General features: G+C 49.0%; 1 protein-coding gene and 1 pseudogene across 7 annotated transcripts in view; both read left to right on the top strand.

The window, feature by feature from the left end:
* The window catches only part of ATP7B (ATPase copper transporting beta), an 81,432-nt gene extending 62,301 nt beyond the window's left edge, over positions 1-19,131 (top strand). For all 7 annotated transcript variants that reach the window (XM_089304203.1, XM_070048898.2, XM_051832253.3 and 4 more), the window contains 11 exons: positions 37-191; positions 1,264-1,398; positions 4,803-4,997; positions 7,206-7,388; positions 8,469-8,637; positions 9,718-9,861; positions 10,945-11,087; positions 12,428-12,631; positions 12,715-12,832; positions 15,483-15,585; positions 16,839-19,131. In XM_089304203.1, coding sequence (XP_089160329.1) covers positions 37-191; positions 1,264-1,398; positions 4,803-4,997; positions 7,206-7,388; positions 8,469-8,637; positions 9,718-9,861; positions 10,945-11,087; positions 12,428-12,631; positions 12,715-12,832; positions 15,483-15,585; positions 16,839-17,115 — 1,826 coding nt within the window. In that variant the 3' untranslated portion in view covers positions 17,116-19,131. The remainder of the gene's footprint in view (positions 1-36; positions 192-1,263; positions 1,399-4,802; positions 4,998-7,205; positions 7,389-8,468; positions 8,638-9,717; positions 9,862-10,944; positions 11,088-12,427; positions 12,632-12,714; positions 12,833-15,482; positions 15,586-16,838) is intronic.
* Positions 204-826, top strand: LOC108178821 (nuclear transport factor 2 pseudogene; annotated as a pseudogene).
* Positions 19,132-20,142: the final 1,011 nt, after the last annotated feature.

The following is a 20,142-nucleotide window of genomic DNA, read 5'->3' as shown; positions in this document are numbered from 1 at the left end:
TGGCAAGTGATGGTTGTCTTTCTTCTCTACCTGCAGGAGAAGCCATGCCCGTCACTAAGAAACCTGGAAGCATCGTGATTGCTGGGTCTATAAACGCACATGGCTCTGTTCTCATTACAGCCACCCATGTGGGCAACGATACTACTTTAGCTCAGATTGTGAGATTGGTAGAAGAGGCTCAGATGTCAAAGGTAATGAAGAAACATAAAATACTAACCAGCACCCTCATTTTAGGAATGATTTAGGCAGACCATGCTGGCTTGCCACCACCACCATTGTGCCAGCCCCTAGGGTCTCAAGGTCTAGTGGCACTCCAGAATGGAAGACAAGCCATTTTGGGAGCAGATTGGATCCAGCTTCATTCAACATTACTACCAGTTATTTGATAATGACAGAACCCAACTAGGCATAATTTACATTGATGTGTCGTGCCTTATGTGGGAAGGACAACAGTTCCAAGAGAAAACTGCCATTGTGGAGAAGTTGTCTAGCCTTCCCTTCTAGAAAATCCAGCACAGCATCATGGTGCAGGACCATCAGCCCATGCCAGATAGCGGCATTATCAGCATAGTTGTGGCCAGCTGAAGGCTGACGAAGGCCCTGTCTTGGGGTTCCACCAGATGTTCCTATTGAAGAACATCAGTGATGCTTGGGTTTGACATGTTCAGGCTTGCCCTGCACAGCTTCAACTGACCTCCTTCCAGCCAGGCACTCAACGCTGCTTCTCCTCCCTCCTCTTCCTGATGCTATCCACACCCCTCCAGATGCTCCAAACATCAAACCTAAACGAGCAGGGCCACAGTGAGCATGGACACAGTACACTGCTGCCACTAAGGTGTTGTGTGCGTGATGTTTGGATTCTAGCTGCATCTGACAGAAGTTTGTGCTGTCCCAGTGCATGCCTTGGAAAGACTTAAATAATGCAAAGAGTTGTGTTTTTTGTTTTTGTTTTTGTTTTTGTTTTTATCTACAAACAAGTTGTTTTAGTAACTCAAAGAAGTGAAGAAGAAAGCAGCTGGCTCACCGCCCAGATATTGATTTGTTCAGATGTTTCAAAGCCTCATGGTACAATAATACCACAAAGTTTTCTTAACAAAATATTATTAAGAGTCCTATAGAATCAGACAGTTTTATTGAATAGCTATTGGTTAGTATACATGGTTCAAAAAAGGGAGATAGAATCCTAATCCTTATCTGTATTTGTGGTGCTTTATTTCTTCCTGGGTTGTTACTTCCCGTGATCTTGTTCTTTTATTTTCATAGGCACCCATTCAGCAACTGGCTGACCGGTTCAGTGGGTATTTTGTCCCATTTATCATCATCATTTCAACTTTGACGTTGGTGGTATGGATCATAATCGGTTTTATCGATTTTGGTGTTGTTCAGAAATACTTTCCTGTAAGTTGAATGTCTTGGGCAATAATGGTTGTTGTGTTTTAAAAAATCTGTTGCTATTAATCCTATTCTTTAGTCTCTTGGGTTCACTGGGCGTTAATTATCCATTACATTTTATTTGCTTGCTTCACTTATTGGCAACAAAATCTAAGTCTAAGTCATAGTAGGACAGTCTCTCTACCTCTGCAGGTTTGCATTAAAGATGCCCTTTGCTTTCTGTGTAGGTAACTTTTGTAGACACTAGTTGGCTCTCGGTTGTAACACTTAAAGCATTTATAATACGCAGCACTGGCCATTTTTGAGGTCACTTCGCAGTTTTGATGGCTTGATAGAAAAATGAAGTTTTTGTTCTCTAGATCCACCAATGTCATCTCCAGCCTCCTAGCTTCCCACGTGATGCTGTTAGTTTTTAAATAATATTTATTAATAATTATATGTGAGCAGTAAAATGTTTTTTGTTTGTTTTTTGTTTTTTGACAGGCAGAGTAGACAGTGAGAGAGAGAGACAGAGAGAAAGGTCTTCCTTTTTCCGTTGGTTCACCCTCCAATGGCTACCGTGGCTGGCGTGCTGCGGCCAGCGCACCGCTCTGATCTGATGGCAGGAGCCAAGTGCTTCTCCTGGTCTCCCATGGGGTGCAGGGCCCAAGCACTTGGGCCATCCTCCACTGCACTCCCTGGCCACAGCAGAGAGCTGGCCTGGAAGAGGGGCAACTGGGACAGAATCCGGCGCCCCAACCGGGACTAGAACCCGGTGTGCCGGTGCCACAGGCAGAGGATTAGCCTATGAGCCGTGGTGCCGGCCGTAAAATGGTTTTGAGGTTTAGAAAAGTGAATGAAAAATACTACCTTAAGAAATATTGTTTTATCAAACTTCAGAAAACTAAGTAGAAAATATAGTCCATCCCTTTAAAAAGTTATCTGCTCAAGAAGTTAGAACTGTGAACATCAGTGATTCTCAGTTGGGAGCTGTTTTGCCCACTACACCTCCAGGTACAACCTGTCAATGACTTGAAGACACTTGATTTTCAGAACACAGGGAGTACTACTTTTGTATATTATGGGATGCTACCAAACATCCTATAAGACACAGGGACAAGCCCCTACCACAAAGAGTTAAATGACCCCAAGTGTCTGTAGTACCTGAATTGAGAAGCCTCAATAAACATAAAAAGCCAACAACTCCCTTAGAGCAGTACCTAAAAGCTACCCAAGGAGTGTTTTACTTTATTTCATAGCTAATCCAATATAATGCTTCTTTCATCCAAGAGCCATGGGATAAAAAGCTACAAATGTGATATAGATACAGTTTTTTCTTTTTTAAAAAAGATTTATTTTATTTATTTGAAAGATAGAATTACAGAAAGAGGTAGAGACAGAGAGAGAAAGGTCTTTCATCGCTGGTTCACTCCACAGAAAGCCACAATGGCTGGAGCTGAGCTGATCCGGAGCCAGGAACCAGGATCTTCTTCCAGGTCCCCAAATGGGTGCAGGGACCTGAGGACTTGGGCCATTGTCTGCTGCTTTCTCAGGCGCATTAGCAGAGAGCTGGATCGGAAGTGGAGCAGCCAGAACTTGAACCAATGCCCATATGGGATGCTAGCACTGCAGGCCGGGGCTTTAACTCACTGTGCCACAGTGCCGACCCCCAATTTTTTTCTTTATAAAAAATTTCTGCTCATAGAGATATGTCATGAACTCTTAAGTTGCACATGACTGACTGAGAAGACATTTTCTCCCATAAATTTCCTATCTTAAATTGAAAAATACTCAAGTTAAGTGCTTTCTGATCTCTGAGAAGGCCTTAGTGCTTTTAGAGTAACTTACGGATGTATTCCTAGAATTTGCCAGTGACTATTCACAGCACTTGTTTTTTTGGGAGAATAGCACATTGTTGTGTGGCTATGAGAAGACTAAACAAGTCCTAAACAAGTTGGAATATATGGCTTTTGCTCTTCCCTGCCTTTCTGTCTTACTTTGGCTTCTTTTGTTTTTGTCTGCAATATCAGGGAGGATGCTGGCAAATGAGGTACTGCATGTTCCTTTCAGACGCTGTCATCACTCTGCTGTACAAAAACCATGTGTAGGCAAAGGTTCATGGTCCCTTCTAGAGGTCTACCCTGTCCCACCAAAATGCCAGGTGTTGTTTGGACAAGTGTAACTGGATTTAAAAATGACATGATCTTTATCTCTAAAAATCACATTATATCTTGAACAGCATGTTTCTCTACGTAAACACAGTTATTTCTTTGAAAATTAAATGATCCTTTAATAATAAACCTTATTTACAATCCTGCCTTTAAAAGTCAGGAAATAAAGAGTAGGTGGAAGCTAAAGAGACTGTAATGTTTGTATTGATTTAGAAAACATACTTTTTACTATAATTAAGTGAATGTAATATCTCTTGATTATAGTCCATAGCCAACAGCCATTCTGAAAAATAAACCAAAATAATTCAAGATCTCAGAATACAAAAATATGTGCCACCAAGTGTCAGAAAAGTAAACCCATATTTTGTTTGTTTGCTTTGGGTTTACAAAGAAAACAACAAAGAATATGGAAAAAATAAAGATGGTTCCAAATTATATCACAAGAAGTAACTGTTTTTCCACTTTGGTGCACATTCTTTGCAGTATTGTTGAAATGCTGTGTACAGAGGGGATACAGAATTTTGCAGAGTAAAATCACAGCGCATGCTTTTAAAATTCTGCTGTCTAACCGGTGTCTTCCAACAATTGCACAATATTGCATTGTGCTTACCATAGCCACCGTTTAATTAACCAATCCTCTGTTGGTTGTTTCCAGTTATTTGCCATTATAAAAACAAAACACTATGATAAATGTCTTTGTAAGTTTTCCCTCTTGTGTGATTATCACCTTAGGATAGATATCTTGAAGACTCATTCATTGTGTTTAAAACTTTCATAATGATAAAAATAATGATAATGTAATAGTAACAATTTTCCTTGATGCCTCTCCTATGCCTGGTGTTGAACCATGTGTATTTGTGAGTTTGTATGTGTATTCTCTCATTTAATCCCTACAGCAGTCTGTGAGCTGGGTACCATCATTTCTACTTGGTGTATGAGGAAACAGGCACTGAGCCAGGGTATGGGTCTATGCGGTCTGACTTCAGGCTGTGTGCCCTTTCTCCTCTCAGAGGTTATGACTCTGCTTCTGTAGTGCCTGTTGGAGGGGAGCCTGTGGGATCCCTTGGAAAAGCTAAGGTGTGGCACACAGGTGAACACTGTGACACCACAGCAGTGCAAATTACAATAGCGTGTCCTAAACCCCAGCTCATCACACCTTCTCAGCCCCCTATACCCCACTGAAATGTTCTTCTGTGATGAGAATCCGGTGCACTTCCTCATTGGGCTCACAACCTGCCTCTGTCTCTTTCCTCTTTTCAGAACCCCAACAAGCATATCTCCCAGACAGAGATCATCCTCCGGTTTGCGTTCCAGACGTCCATCACAGTGCTGTGCATTGCCTGCCCCTGTTCCCTGGGGCTGGCCACACCCACGGCAGTCATGGTGGGCACTGGGGTGGCTGCCCAGCATGGCGTGCTCATCAAGGGAGGCAAGCCTCTGGAGATGGCCCACAAGGTCAGCCCCTGCCAGGCTCGCCCACGCTCCTTGGAGGCTTTAAGAACTCTTCTTTAAAGAGCTCTGTTTACTGCTAGATTTATTCATCTATTTGAAAGGCAGAGCTATAGAGAGGCAGAGGCAGAGAGAGAGAAAGAGGTCCTCCATCCACTGGTTCACTCCACAGGTGGCCACAACAGCTGGAGCTGGGCCGATCCGAAGCTGGGAGCCAGGAGCTTCAAGTGGGTCTCCTACGTGGGTGCAGGGGCCAAAGGACTTGGGCCATCTTCTACTGCTTTCCCAGGCCGTAGCAGAAAGCTGGATCAAAAGAGGAGCAGCCAGGACTTGAACCAGTGCCCATATGGGATGCCGGCACTGCAGGTGGTGGCTTTACCCACTATGCCAAGCGCCAGCCCCACTGCTAGTTCATATTAACAGGAAAACCTGAGAGTGACCTGAGGACAGTAGTGTTATATTAAATACACTAGGAAGCCAGGACTGCCTGGGAATGAGGGCAGCAGCTAACTGTCATATAATTAATTTGTTTATAAATGGTCTTGTAACCTCATTAACAGCACTGTGGTAGGTGCTTGTTCCCATTGTACAGATGGGAAAACTGCAGCAGGAGGAGGTTAGGTGACTTGCCCCAAGGCCTGCAGCTCACAAGAATTCACAACCATGAAATCAGGCAGAAGAAAAGTACTCACCCCGCATCCATGGGATTAGTCATGGAGAGTGGATTAGTGAGCTACAGTGTTTCATGAAGAATCTCCCTTTTGACCAGCATGCCAACCGTGACCATCCATACTTCTGTGTGTTTATTCAGTGTTGAGCACTTAATGTGTGTGGGCCCTGTGCCAGGTTTTGGTGATGGTCATGGCCCCCAGCTGTAAAGAGCTTGCAGTGTAGTGGGAATGACAGAAATGGAGTAAGTAAGCAGCAAATGCTGAATGTCACAGGAGAGTGGGAGATGTTGTGAGGACACTGACAGAGGCCGAACCTAGACTCGGTGTTAGACTCTGGTGAGGAGTGCAACAGGGGGTCAGAGGAGGGAGTAGGAAGGTTAATCTGAGACGTTAATAGTTGGGAAGAGTTAGCCAGACAACAGACAGCAGAAGAGTGTCCCAGCAGTGGGAATAGGAAAGGACCTGGGAGAGCGTGCTGCTGAGTCACAGGGGCCATAAATCAGGACTGAACTTTTCCCTGCCATCGCCCTCTCCCACCCACCCACCCCCAACATTTAACCCAGTCCCTGGCATGTTGAAAGCACCCGGGTAATTTGCTGAGTGAATAAATAGGGAACTGGAAGACAGTCACCGAGAGACAGAAAGACTCGAGATGAGGCTGTTGAGGGAGGGGCCAGATTACAAAGGCCTAGAAAGTTGAGTAAAGGATTCTGAACTTCACCCTGAGAATGAGGAATCTCGGAGGGGTGTGGTGCACCTCTGTGAGGTGACTGGAAGGTCTCTCTGGCTGCAGAGTGAAAGAGAGGCTAAGGGAGGCAGGACGTGTGGAGGAAGATCAGTTACTAGTGTTGAAGAAGAGGCTGGCACTCAGGGTTGACACAGCAAGTTGAATGTGCTGTCTGCTGTTAACAGGAGAACCATGCTATCTAAGCAGAGCAACCTGCCCACCTTAGGGTTTGGGGAAATGTGTGGTTCAGGGAGTAGTGAACTTTGAGAAGTGACTGGCCACAGAAGAGCAGTGCATGTGTAGTTGTTTGGCCACACACATGGGGACTGGTTCAAAGCTGCCATTGACCTAGTGGCACAGGTTTAAAACTAGTCACTTGTGCTTAGGGCCACAAAATAGAACACACCTTGCTTGAGCTCGGTGTGAGGCTTTATTCCAGCTGAGGCAGGCAGTGACGGCTCCACAGGTGGCAGTGCACAGGAAGTCAGGAAGACCCTCGGGCCTGCCTCCTGACCTCAGTGGAGGAAAAGTGGATGGTGCTGCTGTCCCTGGGACACTGCCATGCCGTCTCCTGTACAAGCAGTGAGAACATCTACCTGGTCAGGTTAAGCCGTGTAAATGTCTTTGGACAGATAGGGAGATAGTTTCTCTGCAGCTGGCGTTGTTGAATCACTGTTGACTGCAGAGGGTTAGGTTAGGAAGTCATAAAGAAGTATTGTTATTTGCCTGAGAGAGACTGGGTGAAGCAGTGCCTCAAGGCTTTGTGGGCTGTGATATAGTCACTGAGATGTGGTTTTGTTTTGTTTGTTTTGGCAGATAAAGACTGTGATGTTTGACAAAACTGGCACCATTACCCATGGGGTCCCCAAAGTCCTGCGGGTCCTGCTGCTTGTTGACATGGCCACACTACCCCTCAGGAAGGTTCTGGCCGTGGTGGGGACTGCGGAGGCCAGCAGCGAGCACCCGTTAGGTATAGCAGTCACCAAATACTGTAAAGAGGTATGCAGACCCCAGCATTTCTCTGCCCCACCCGCCTCCCCAGCTTCCTGTGCTCCTCAGCTGGCCCCTGTGGAGCAGGTGGAGCTGGGGCTCCTCGACCCTTGTTACAGTTCATTTGCTAAGCATCTGGGCTCAGGACACCAAAACGTGAGACCTAAGCTCTGCCCTCTGAGAGTTTACAGTCAGGGCAGGTGTCTGGAAACTCAGTTCTAGTGCATGCTTGGTGCAGGGAGAGACTCACGCAGCCGGGGTGTTGGAGTGAGAGAGGAGAAATTCACTCCACAGGGCATAAGCCGCAATGCCAGTGGACTCTTGGTACAGCATTCCCTCCTTTATTCTCTCTGCATGGAAGGACCTCTTCTAAGTTTTCAGTCTGAATATAGAGGCAGTAGAATGAATTTGAATTTTGCCCTGACAAATTTTAAATGGTCTGAGAATATTCCGTTATTGGTGAATGTAGGAAGGTTATCTGGATACCTTGAAAAAAGTTGGCAAGTCTCTCTGGATGGGATCTTCCAGAACCTTCTTTTGTATTTTATCCTTGGAACACGTCAGACTGCAATTCACATCTACCCCCCGACCTGTCATGCAGAATCACACTGCCCCAGCCATCTTTCATTTGCCTTTTTGCCTGTGTCTGCTGTCCCCCTGCAGGCCTGATGGTGGCCTTCATCCATAAGCAGAATTGTTGCCACTGACTCCATTATTCCTATGGCATTATTTGCAACATATAAGTCATCTGTCCTGTCTGGTGGCTGCACCCTGGAACATAAGGTGTCAATGCGAATTGCCTTTCCTATCTACTATGTGAGCCATCCACTGGGGAGAGATCCTAAGCAGTTTAATCTTGTTCGGTTTAATAACTTTACTATCTGTATCACATGAGAGAAAAATAATGGCTGAGTTGACACTTGATCTCTTAACCCTCCCTTCAATTCTTCTTTCCTTCCCCTCTCTCAATTCCTGCTTTGTGCTGTTGTCTCACTCTTCACCTTGGCTGCCTGGCCTGCCTCCTCTGCTTCCCTCCTGCTTCACTCTTCTCTATGTTCTGGTTCCTCTCCCCCTCTCCTACCTTCACAGGAGCTTGGAACAGAGACCTTGGGATACTGCACAGACTTCCAGGCCGTGCCAGGCTGTGGAATCGGCTGCAAAGTTAGCAGTGTGGAAGGCCTTCTGGCCCACAGCGAGCGCTTGCTTAGTGAACAGTCTGGACACGTGAACAGGCTGGGCTCCCTTCCTGCGGAAAAAGGTATCCCCAGCCTTTGTCTCTGCTGCTGGATCTGTGGTCCCAGCTGGGTCAGAGTGGAGGCAAATCAAACCACAGAGAACACCATGCCCGGCCTGCCTGCCGGGATGACCCTGCTGGGGAGAGAGGTGGCTCAGGGCCAGGCACCCCACACACATGCCTCCCTGCGTTCCTTAATGCATCTAAATTTTGATGCTGTGGTAGTGCATGACAAAAGTTCATTGAGTGTTGCCCTAGCTGACCCTTAATTTTTATTTTCCTGGTAACTCAAATTGCCAAAGTAGACAGGTTGTAACTTTGTGTCAGACTCTGGGATGTGTAGTATACAGAACTGACAGGAAAGGCCAGGGAAGTGGTCTGTCCAGGTCCTAGGGGACACTGCTTGAGTGGTGGCTGCTTTTCTTCACCTAAGGAAGACTTGGTATTCATCAGCTTGAGAGGGTGGAAAACACTCAAAACTTTAAAACCTTGGGCCTAGGATTTTTTTTTTCCCAAAGGCATGTTGATAGTTGATGTTATTAGATGCTATCTGCCACCTTTGAGAAATTGCAAACCCCAAGATGACCTTCCTGTGAGTTTCCAGGGACTGGTCAGTGCAGGACTCCTCCATCACTGGCACTCGCTTATAGACGGTGGCAGGTGAGAGACTCACCTGGCCTTTCAAGAGGTGTACTTTAAAAATATGTCCAGAAATAGACTTATTCTATTCAGTGTTGTGCTTCACCAAGCACTCGTGAATCTGGTCAGGCCCTGCCTTGAGTCTGGGTAAATTCCTAGCTGGGTCTAATCCCAGAAGAAGAACAATCAGCAGATACCTCCAAAGGCAGATCAAGACAGCGCGTGGTGTTTCACGTGTTTCTAACATTTTCACCCACAGAGCACATACTCCTCGTGCCCCATTTTAACTCACACCCCTGTGTACGCCACACTAATTTTAATTCAGAACCTATAAGGATGGCATAACAAGAGGTTACAGTTTTTCAGAATGGTTAAATGGCTAGTTTGCTGTTGCAAAGATTCCCTGGCTTTTAGTTCATGGTGAAATCCTTCTATTTGTGAGTAACTTCAGTGTGTTTGCAATAGATGCTGCCTCCCAGACTTTCTGTGTGCTGATTGGAAACCGCGAGTGGATGAGGCGCAATGGCTTAACCATTTCCAGTGACATCAATGATGCCATGACAGACCATGAGATGAAGGGACAGACAGCCATCCTGGTGGCTATTGATGGTATGTCCCCTCTCCTGCTTTCCTGCTGCTCAAAAATGCAGTTTCCTGAGGATGTCAGACAATGACCACCTTTACATTTTTTTAAATAAATCTTCCTTTCTTGAGTTTTGGGCTGTTTTCCAGAAGGTGGTCCTGCCCTCTTTGTACTTCACTCAGTCTGAGGTCCTTTCTGTCTCCCCAGCTCCATCTTTCCACAGCCAGCTCTGCTCTGGCATTGGCCTTCTTACTCTTGGAATTGTAAATTCTCTTCACCATCATCCTTGCTTTTGTCCATGTTGGCAGTCCAGAGTCACCCTTCTCATTTCTGCAGACAAAATATGAATTCACTTCCCAGAAAGGTTAACCCCAGGTGCACATTAGCAGGAAGCTGGAATCGGGAGAGGAAGACTCTGATGTGGCACACGAGCATCCCCAGCGTCACTGCTGCTCCAGAGCCCACCTCTCATCTTCTTTACAGCCCTCTGAATTTTCCCAATTTCCTGCAAGGATCATGGTGCCTGACCTATAGCAAGAACTCAGTACATACTAGCTATTAAAATAATGGGGAACAGGGGCTGGCATTGTGGCACAGAGGGTCAAGCTGCCACTTGCAGCATCAGCATCCCATGTGGAAGTGCCAGTTCGAGTGTGGGTTGCTCCTTTTCTGGTCTAGAAGGCCCAAGTGGCTGGGTCCCTGCCACCCACATGGGAGACCCAGAGTGAGATATGGGCTCCTGGCTTTAGCCTGGCCCATCCCTGACTGTTGGGGGGCATTTGAGGAATGAACCAATGGGTGGAATATTTTGTGCTTTCTTTGTCTGTCTATCTGTCTCTCTCTCACTCTCTCTTTTTTTCCAAATAAGACAAATTATAAAATTTTGAAAGAAAAAGACAAAAATAATGACAATGGTTGTACCTCTCAGGGGGTTGCTGTGAACATTTTGATAGTCCTGCCATGCTTCTATGTGCATATGTAAATGTGCAAAATTTTTAAAAACAATTAAAACCAAATTATGGTGTATACACCTTGACGATCTGGATTTGTGTGTGATGACAGCTGTTCTGCACAGCTGTGTTCTCTCGCTCACTGGGGGTTTGCCGCAGGTGTGCTGTGCGGCATGATCGCCATCGCAGACTCTGTCAAGCCCGAGGCCGCCCTGGCCGTGCACACACTGAAAAGCATGGGCGTGGATGTGGTTCTGATCACGGGAGACAACCGGAAGACAGCCAGAGCCATTGCCACGCAGGTACAGCCCAGGGCTGGGGACCTCTTCCCCCTTTAAACTTACAGGCGGTGTTAAGCTCACAGAAGCAGTTCAGGGGGAAAAATAAACGCCAGTGCCTCAGGCCCTTGGCTGGGCTTCTGTTGTTTCCCCCTCACTGGTCTTTTCTCCCCATGCAGTGTCTCCCACGAGACTGCTGTGGTGCTGCTGCAAAGATCTTGTCACTGGGTCTGGGACCAGCATTTCTGGAAAGAGCGGTTCCAGTGTTCTCTAACCATTCCCCAAGAAGGTCCTGGCTTGAGGGCTACAACAGAAACTCTCTAACCTTCCTGCTAAGGGCCCGTCTTGCGGGCTCAGCTCTTCTCTGCTGTGTGCTGCAGGTGAATGAGTTGGTCCTGGGCGTTTCTCCTGCGCCCTTGATTGTGACGACAGCACTGCTGGGTAGCTACCTGCGAGCACTGGCGCCCCAGGGAATTCTTGAGACTCCACTGCCCCTGCCCTAAGGTGTCCAGAGCTGTTTTTGAGTTAGGTGCTACTTCTGAGGGAAGCAGATTACTTCTGGTTTGCAGGCCCTGCTCACTACTGGTGGATTGAGTACGTTTCCCCCCTTTACCTGGTTAAAACGTGTTCCTCCATTCAACAAGCACAGGTGTGACAGGCACAGTGCCAGGCAGGAAGAGTGAAGAGGGGCCTGTCCTCAGGGGCTCATGGTCCTGCGCGGAGGGTGGGCTCAGGACCTGGTGTGGATCTGAGCCCCTCAGCTCCCAGGCTGGAGGGGCAGGGGATGTCCCTAGGGGAGGGAGGCTGGAGTCAGGAGTCAGTCAGATGAGGAAATGGGGGAGGAGTGGGAAGAAAGTTGAAGTTCCCAGGACAGCACAGGTGCAGGAGCATCTCCTGGGGATACGGAGAGGCAGGCGATCTGGAGAAGTCATGGGTTGCTGAATAACGCTGTGTCCAGTGTGGCACCAGCTGCAGGCTGCGGGACAGAGACCAGACACACAGGCATGTGGGAAGGCAAAATCCTGAAGTTCAGAGACTGTCCTTGGGGGAGACGGTGGGATCTGCCAGAGGACTTGAAGCAGGAGAGGAATGTGACCAGAGAAGGTAGGACAGCAGGTGGAGAAGAGGCCTGTCTCTGGACAGGGAGCCAGCCAGGGGCCTGTTTGCTAAGCCAGGTCAGGGAGTTGGGGTGAGAGCAGGGCAGACATTTGCCCCGTGCCCTTAAATCTGTAGGACACGGTTGACAGGCATGAATGACTGGACCTGGAGGCTGAGGGGGGGGCGGGAACCATCGTGACTCACAGGCTTCAGTTACTGTTCAGGATCTTCTGCCAACACCGAGTACTGTTTTCCTTTCCTTTCAGGTTGGCATCAACAAGGTCTTTGCGGAGGTGCTGCCTTCTCACAAGGTGGCCAAGGTCCAGGAGCTCCAGAACGAGGGGAAGAAGGTTGCCATGGTGGGAGACGGGGTCAACGACTCCCCGGCCTTGGCCCAGGCCGATGTGGGCATTGCCATCGGGACCGGCACCGATGTCGCCATCGAGGCTGCCGACGTCGTCCTCATCAGAGTGAGCTCTGCCACGTCCAGGTTGTGGGAGTGGTGAGGGCCTGGGGACAGGCCCCTCCCTCACCACTCACTCCTCTCCTGCAGAATGACTTGCTGGACGTGGTGGCCAGCATTCACCTTTCCAAGAGGACTGTCCGGAGGATACGAGTCAATCTGGTCCTGGCACTGATCTACAACCTGGTCGGGATACCCATCGCGGCAGGTAGTGGCAGCCCTCCCCAGCCATGTCACCTTTGACCCCAGCTGAGGCCAGAAAGGATTCTCTTTGCTGAATCCCTACTAAAGTGAGTGAGGAGACCACCTCCCTGGCTGGCTGGCTGGAAGCATTTTATTTATTTCTATTTGAAAGGCAGAGTTACAAAGAGAGAAGAGAGTAAGGGAAAGAGAGACAGAGAGATCTCCCGTCTATTGGTTCACTCCCCAAGTGGCTGTTTCAGCCAGGACTGAGCTAGGCCAAAGCCAGGAGCCTGGAACTCTGAGTCTTCCGTATGGGTGGCAGGGGCCCAAGTACTGGGGCTATCACCTACTACTTTCCCAGGCACACTAGTAGGGAGCTGGATTTAAAGTGGAGTACTGGGCTGGTGCTGTGGTGTAATGGGTAAAGCCGCCTCCTGCAGTGCCAGCACCCATATGGGCGCTGGTTCAAGTCCCGGCTGCTCCACTTCTAATCCAGCTCTCGGCTATGGCCTGGGAAAGCAGTAGAAGATGGCCCAAGTCCTTGGGCCTCTGCACCCGCACAGGAGACCTGGAGGAAGCTCCTGGCTCCTGGCTTCAGATTGGCGTAGCTCTGGCCTTTGCAGCCAATTGGGGAGTGAACCAGCAGATGGAAGACCTCTCTCTATCTCTCTCTCTCTCATTGCCTCTGCTTCTCTCTGTGTGTAACTCTGACTTTCAAATAAGTAAATAAATCTTTTTAAAAAAGAAAAAAGAAAGTGGAGCAGCTGGGACTCACACTGGCACCCATATGGGATGCTAACCTCGCAGATAGTAGCTTAGCCCACTATGCCATAACCCCGGCCCTCCGGAGCATTTTAGAAGGGTAGTTTGTTATATTCCCTGCTTCATACAAAAGGGCTTCAAAAGTTCATGGAAAACTGTGTTTCCTTTTCATTCTATTTTCCATGGACTTTAAGCCCCCTCATACATCTCTACAGGTAAATGATGCAGTTCTGAGAAGACCCTGGCCCGTCATTCACTCTCTAGAAAGCTGAGTAATATGCTTGATTGTTATTTACTGGGCCTGATTTTCTGACCCATTTATTAAGACATAACCTGAAAAAGAATATTGAAGATTATGCCAGGCGCAGTGATGGTATTTTAGAGCCTTACCTTAAATGTGAATCCCACCCAAACCTCGCTCTCAGTCATGCAATGATTCTGGAAAGAAATTGATGTTGCTGTTGTGATCTACCCTCCCCACTTCCCCGCTCAAATCCTGTGCAGCCAGGCAGGGAAAAGTTCCAGATCCTTTGCAAGACAGCATTCTTCCACAGCCTAAGGAGACTTGAAGTTTTTATTTTTTAATTTAAAAAATTTTAAATTTTTACCTATTTATTTGAGAAACAAGGAAACAGAGGAAGACAGCTCCCTTCTACAGAGTTACTCACCAAATGCACACAATGGCCAGGACTAGGCCATGTCAAAGCCAGGATCCTGGAACCCAGTTTAGCTCTCCCGTATGAATGGTGGGAAGCCAGCTGCTTCTAGGGTGTATGTACATTAGCAGGAAGCTGGAACCGGGAGTGGATCTGGCGCTGGAGCACAGGCCAGTGTGGGATGTGGGATGCAGGTGTCCCCACACAGGCCAAACGTCTGTCCTGACCTTAAGTTGTATTTTTTTGTTTGTTTTTTTGTTTTGTTTTGTTTTGTTTTTTTAAGATTTATTTATTTTATTTGAAAGGCAGAGTTACAGAGGCAGAGGGAAGTCTTCCATCTGCTAGTTCTCTCCCCAAATGGCCACAGTGGCTGGAGCTAGACTGATCTGAAGCCAGGAACTAAAAGCTTCTTCCAGGTCTCCCATGTGGGTGCAGGGGCCCAAGGATTTGGGCCATCTACAGCTTTCCCAGGTCATAGCAGAGAGCTGGATTGGAAGTGGAACAACTGGGACTTGAACCGGCGTCCATATGGGATGCTGGCTATGCCACAGTGCCAGCCCCTGAACTGAAGTTTTTAAGCACAACATCTCTACCTCAGCTTCCTCTGTTGTGTGTGTCCAAGGGGTTAGCAGTGACTCATGTAACAGATTACCAAGTCCACTTCAGCTTCCTGAGCCCAGTGAGTCTGTTTCTGTCCTCAGAGCCAGCTCAGGACTCTCTTCCCCCACTCTTTGAGCTTCTGCCTAAGAGAGTTGCCAGTACCTGGCCTGGGTCTGCTGGTTCTGTCCTGGAACCTAACTCTGGTTTATCTCTTAGAAGGTGCAGTGAAGTCCTGGAGGTCAGATAACGCGTCTATAAAGGCTGTGGTCATCAGCAGTGTTTTGTCCCCAGCAGGACTGTAGCTCCAGGACAGGTGGCTCCTGGACCTCCTCCTGCGCTCCCTCCTCCCCTGCCCCTGCCCCTCCCATCACTGTGAGTCCCTGCTCCCTTGGAGGCCTCCCTGAAACGGGCGATACGGGCGCTCACGTGGACTGTTGTAGAAAGGGCAGAGCAAGCAGAGGAAACCCAAGGTCTCACAGCAGCAGCGCGGCGTCCAGCCTTCTAGGACAGCCTCAGCTCTGAGACCTGTGGGCACCTGTGGGTGTTCGGAGTACTTGGAAGAGGACTCTGCAGGGCACCTGGGGGTCCCGGCCTCTGTGCTGGGGCAGCTCCTGGTTCTGCCCCAGGTGGTGGTGTGAGTTGTGTCCCCCTTCACAGGTGTCTTCATGCCCATCGGCATCGTGCTGCAGCCGTGGATGGGCTCAGCAGCCATGGCAGCCTCGTCCGTGTCTGTGGTGCTGTCTTCTCTGCAGCTCAAGTGGTGAGTCCTAGGGCGGGCGTCTGCAGGAGACCCCCAAGGCCGTTCCCTCCCCTGTCTGCGGCAGACTGGGGGGCACTGGTGTGTTGGCCTGGGGCAAACCTAGCGTGAGCTCTTGTTCCCCATTTATGCTCATGAGGGGAGCCTCCTTTTGAGTTGTCTAGGGGTTTGTCTATACTCAAGTGAGGGATTATCCTGCCTAACAGGTGTCACGCGCTGGCTGTCCTCACTCAAGGGCTGTTTCTGTGACCATCAGACAGACATGGGGTCCCTGTGGATTATCAGGTTTTCTTTTTAAAAAAGCTGATCACTTGTTTATCCATGTGTTCACTTAGCAGAAATCAGCGGCAGCCTACTGTGTGCTTAGGAACGTTCTTAATCAGGTGAACTTTCCCGGAATCACAGGAGTGTCATGTTCCTTCTCTCTCAAACCCATGAGATTTTCTTTCTTTTCTTTTCTTTTTTTTTAAGATTTATTTAATTCATTTGAAAGACAGAATTACAGAGAGAGGTAGAGCCAGAGAAAGAGAGACGTCTTCCATTCCATTGGTTCACTCCCCAAATGACTGCAATGGCCAGAGTTGAGCTGATCCTAAGCCAGGAGCTTCCTCCGGGTCTGCCATTCAGGTGCAAGAACCCAAGAACTCAGGCCATCTTCTGCTTTCCCAGGTCATAGCAGAGAGCTGGATCAGAAAAGGAGCAGCTGGTACTTGAACCAGCACCCATATGGGATGCTGGTACTGCAGGCTGCAGCTTCAATCCACTGTACCACAACCCTGGACCCACCCATGAGGATTTTTTTTTCTTTTTTTAAAGATTTATTTATTTGAAAGTCAGAGTTACACGGAGATGAGAGACAGAGGGAGAGAGAGAGAGATCTTCCATCCACTGGTTCACACCCCAGTTGGCTGCAACGGCTGGAGCTGCGCCAGTTTGAAGCCAGGGCCCAGGAGCTTCTTCCAGGTCTCCCATGGGGGTGCAGGGGCCCAAGGACTTGGGCCATCTTCTACTGCTTTCCCAGGCCACAGCAGAGAGCTGGATCAGAAGTGGAGCAGCCAGGACTTGAACCAGCACCCATATGGGATGCCGGCACTGCAGGCGGCAGCTTTACCGGCTATGCCACAGAGCCGGCCCCTCCATGAGGTTTTGATTTTGCATGTTATTGACAGACTTAGATGAGAGGCCTTTGCCAGGCTTCAAAAATTCGGGTCTTGTGTCCAGAATAACTGAGATGCTGTTGGATTCTTGCTTTCCAGCTACAAGAAGCCCGATGTGGAGAGGTACGAGGCCCAGGCCCATGGGCGCATGAAGCCCCTGACTGCGTCCCAAGTCAGTGTGCACGTCGGCATGGATGACCGGCGACGCGGCGACTCCCCCAGGGCCACATCGTGGGACCAGGTCAGCTATGTCAGCCAGGTGTCTCTGTCCTCCTTGACATCTGACAGGCTGTCTCGGCACAGCCCTGCAGTGGATGATGCTGGGGACAAGTGGTCTCTGCTCCTGAATGACAGGGACGAGGAGCAGTACATCTGACGACCCTGGATGGGGAAGGTGCAGCACAGGGTTCCAGCTCCCTTTGGGCCTGGGCTTCTCTCACAGGGGGCTGTGTCCCCTCCCTGTGGTTGAACTGAACAGGGAACATCAGGGTAGGCAAAGCTTGCCAATAGCCACAGGACTCCTCTCTGGACAGTTTCTCTGGTTACCCCACTTTGCAGCACCTGGCCTTGCGCAGGTGTGGCTAGCATCAGCCTAGATAGGACTGCCCAGCTTGGGTCCTGCTGATGCGGTCCTGCTAAAATGGGCTTCATCAGGAGCCTTGCCTGGACTCGAGACAGAGCAAAGCCCACCCTCCTCACAGACCTTGCCGCTAATTTGGGGGGGGGGGGGTAGTGACTGCTTGTGAGATGAGAAACAGGCTCATCAGGACCAAAAACCCAGCTGGGCCTCCCCAGAGAACTCCCATAAACATGCTCCTGGGCTCTTTCTGACAACACTGTTAGGCCTTGGTGTCTGAGACCACAGCTTACCTCAAGGGCTCCTGCTGTTTCCTGTGGCTCAGTCTCTGCCTCTCGTGTCTTGTGCGCTTGATGCTGAGATGCACACCCCAGCCCCCACCTCAGCCGTCATCTCTGAGGACAGGACTCATGGCTTCACGGTCCCTGCAGCCTCAGCTCTCAGGCAGTTCTGCAAATGTGATCTTGTGTGCTTCCCACCTGAATCTGCCCCCTTGTGCGTGCTCATGTTCTCACTCCCCCACCCCCACCTCCACTGTTCTGGCCAGAGTTTGCCACACGCCTTTGCAAGTGGAGGAGAGTTCTGTCTTGCTTGTGAGCCTCTTCTCTGTTGTGCTGTGCCATCTCTTCCCATAGAGCAGAGTCCTAGTGCTGACCTCCGGAGTGAGGGCTCACAACCTGACCTGAGGGCCCAAACCCAACTTCCTGAGGGGTCCAGGGTCCTCATGTGTCCCCACCCAGCTTGTGGTGCTTTGATACGGAACCTCCCACAGGGCCCTAGGAGCTTTCTTGCATGTTCTTCATGTGACTGGCAGTTTATGTCACTGGGGTACCTGGCATTGTACTGCTGGAAGGCTCTGTTCTCCATGCGCTTGTCTCCTGCACACTGAGTGGGCACCTTGGGAAAGGGGTGGTCACAGCTTCCTGCCTGCCTGTGGTTCTTGGAGTGTGTGACAGTAGAGGGGCAGAAGTAGGTTGCCTTTTAGACTCTGAAGTTGGTGATGATTGACCACATGGGAGCAGACTACTAGGCTCTGAATTCCAAGGTGAAGCCCTTCTGTCACACACAAGAGGATTCCAGTTACTTTTTGAGGGTCAGTTACTCATTAAGGGCAGTGTTAGCACTTTCAGGAGGTCCCGCTGATCCTCCCAACACAGCCGCTGTCCACATACCCCCGGCAAGAGAGCAGACTCAGAGAGGCTGCATATCTTGCTCAGGACCACACCGCCAGGATCTGAGTGTGCCGCACCCGTCAGCTCTGAGGGCTTTGCTTAGTTCTGCTGCTGCCCTGACTCTCAATCTGCTTGATAAGAGTAAGAAAAAGGTTCTTGCTCCTGGAAGAACCGATGTGGCAGGTGACGCACAAGTGTTCGTTGTGTCAGCTTAGCGTGCAGTGGCGTGCAGGCCGGCGCACTTTCATCTTGCATGTGATGCAGTTTTAGTTGGGTTTTATCGTCTGAAGTCCAAGTGCAGGGTATTTGTTGGGTTTTTGTTGCTTTCAGTCCTCCACTTCTGCCACCCCTTCCCTCTCTCTGTCCCTAGTCATGTCCTTACTTCATTCTTGCTCGGGGAATATTTGTTTTCTAACTAGGCTAATCATTGTCTGAATACTAATTGTATGTATTGATTTTTTAACCGTTTAGGAACATAGGCTTCATATTCATATATAGATGTGAAAATATTTATATGATTGTACAGAAAATAACCTTTTATAGATGTTCAAAGTATAAGGTATTTTTTTTTGTTATAGCGATTTCTACTTCAAAAACTTTCCATACAATGTTAGAATAAAGTTTATTTTTCTTCCTGTAAAAACCTGCCTCTGGGTGGCTCTGTCTGTGAGTGCGGTGTGTGTCTTCAGTGAAGACCCATGCAAGCTCTGGCGTGGCCCAGTGCCTTTTGAAGGGGACATGAAGATATCCAGGGCCCAGGTAACGACCTCTCCAGCACTGGTGGGAGCCCCGCTCCCCAAGGCAGCTTGCCTCTGTGGTGTGCTGGGGAGAACTTCGAAAGACAGCTGCCCTACTGGGTGGCACAGGCTTAAATTAGACCAGTAACATTGGCCCTGTATGTCTGCAGGCTCCACATTGTGGATTCAGCAAACCTCAGATTGGAAAGAATTCCAGAAAGTTCCAAAAAGCAAGACTTGAATTCGCCATGTACTGAGTAACACACTGAATTCATGTGAATGAAGTATTGTGTAGGCATTGTTTTGGGCATTATAAATAATCTAGAGATGATTGAAAGAATATAGGAGGTTACATGTAGGTTATATGCAAGTAGTATGCCATTTGTGTTAGAGACTTGGGCATCCTCTAGTATTGGTAACCAAGAGAGGGGTCCTGGAGCCACCCCATAACCATCCCCCCAGTCCATGGACACCAGGAAACAACCCTGCTCATTCTGGGCTTTGGGATCTTTGTCTACAAAAGGCTGTTCTCAAACACATCTCAACCAGGATGGGTTTCTTGACCCAGAGGCGTGGTGAGGTAAATGCAAAAATCTGGACCAAGGGGCTCCATTGGGAAAGCTCTGTGAGCATCTTGGGGCAGCCAGGGAGCCCTAAGCAAGTGACACCTTAAGGGAAGTGACAGTGTAATTTAGCATCCAAACCAGAACACTTAAAGGGTAGAAAGAAGGGTCAGTGCTGTGGCACAGTGGGCTAAAACCCCAGCCTGCAGCGTCAACATCCTATATGGGCACTGGTTCGAGTCCCAGATGCTCCACTTCTGATCCAGCTCCCTGCTAATGTGCCTGGGAAAGCAGCTGAGGATGGCCCAAGTCCTTGGCTCCAGTCCCTGTGTGGGAGACCTGGAAAGAGCTCCT

Source organism: Oryctolagus cuniculus, chromosome 9 (assembly GCF_051225735.1).
Source record: "Oryctolagus cuniculus isolate XC-2025 breed Fujian yellow rabbit chromosome 9, ASM5122573v1, whole genome shotgun sequence".
Classification (NCBI taxonomy): Eukaryota; Metazoa; Chordata; class Mammalia; order Lagomorpha; family Leporidae; genus Oryctolagus; species Oryctolagus cuniculus.
Note: the sequence above shows the minus strand (reverse complement) of the source record. Positions and strands in the feature narration are given on the sequence as shown.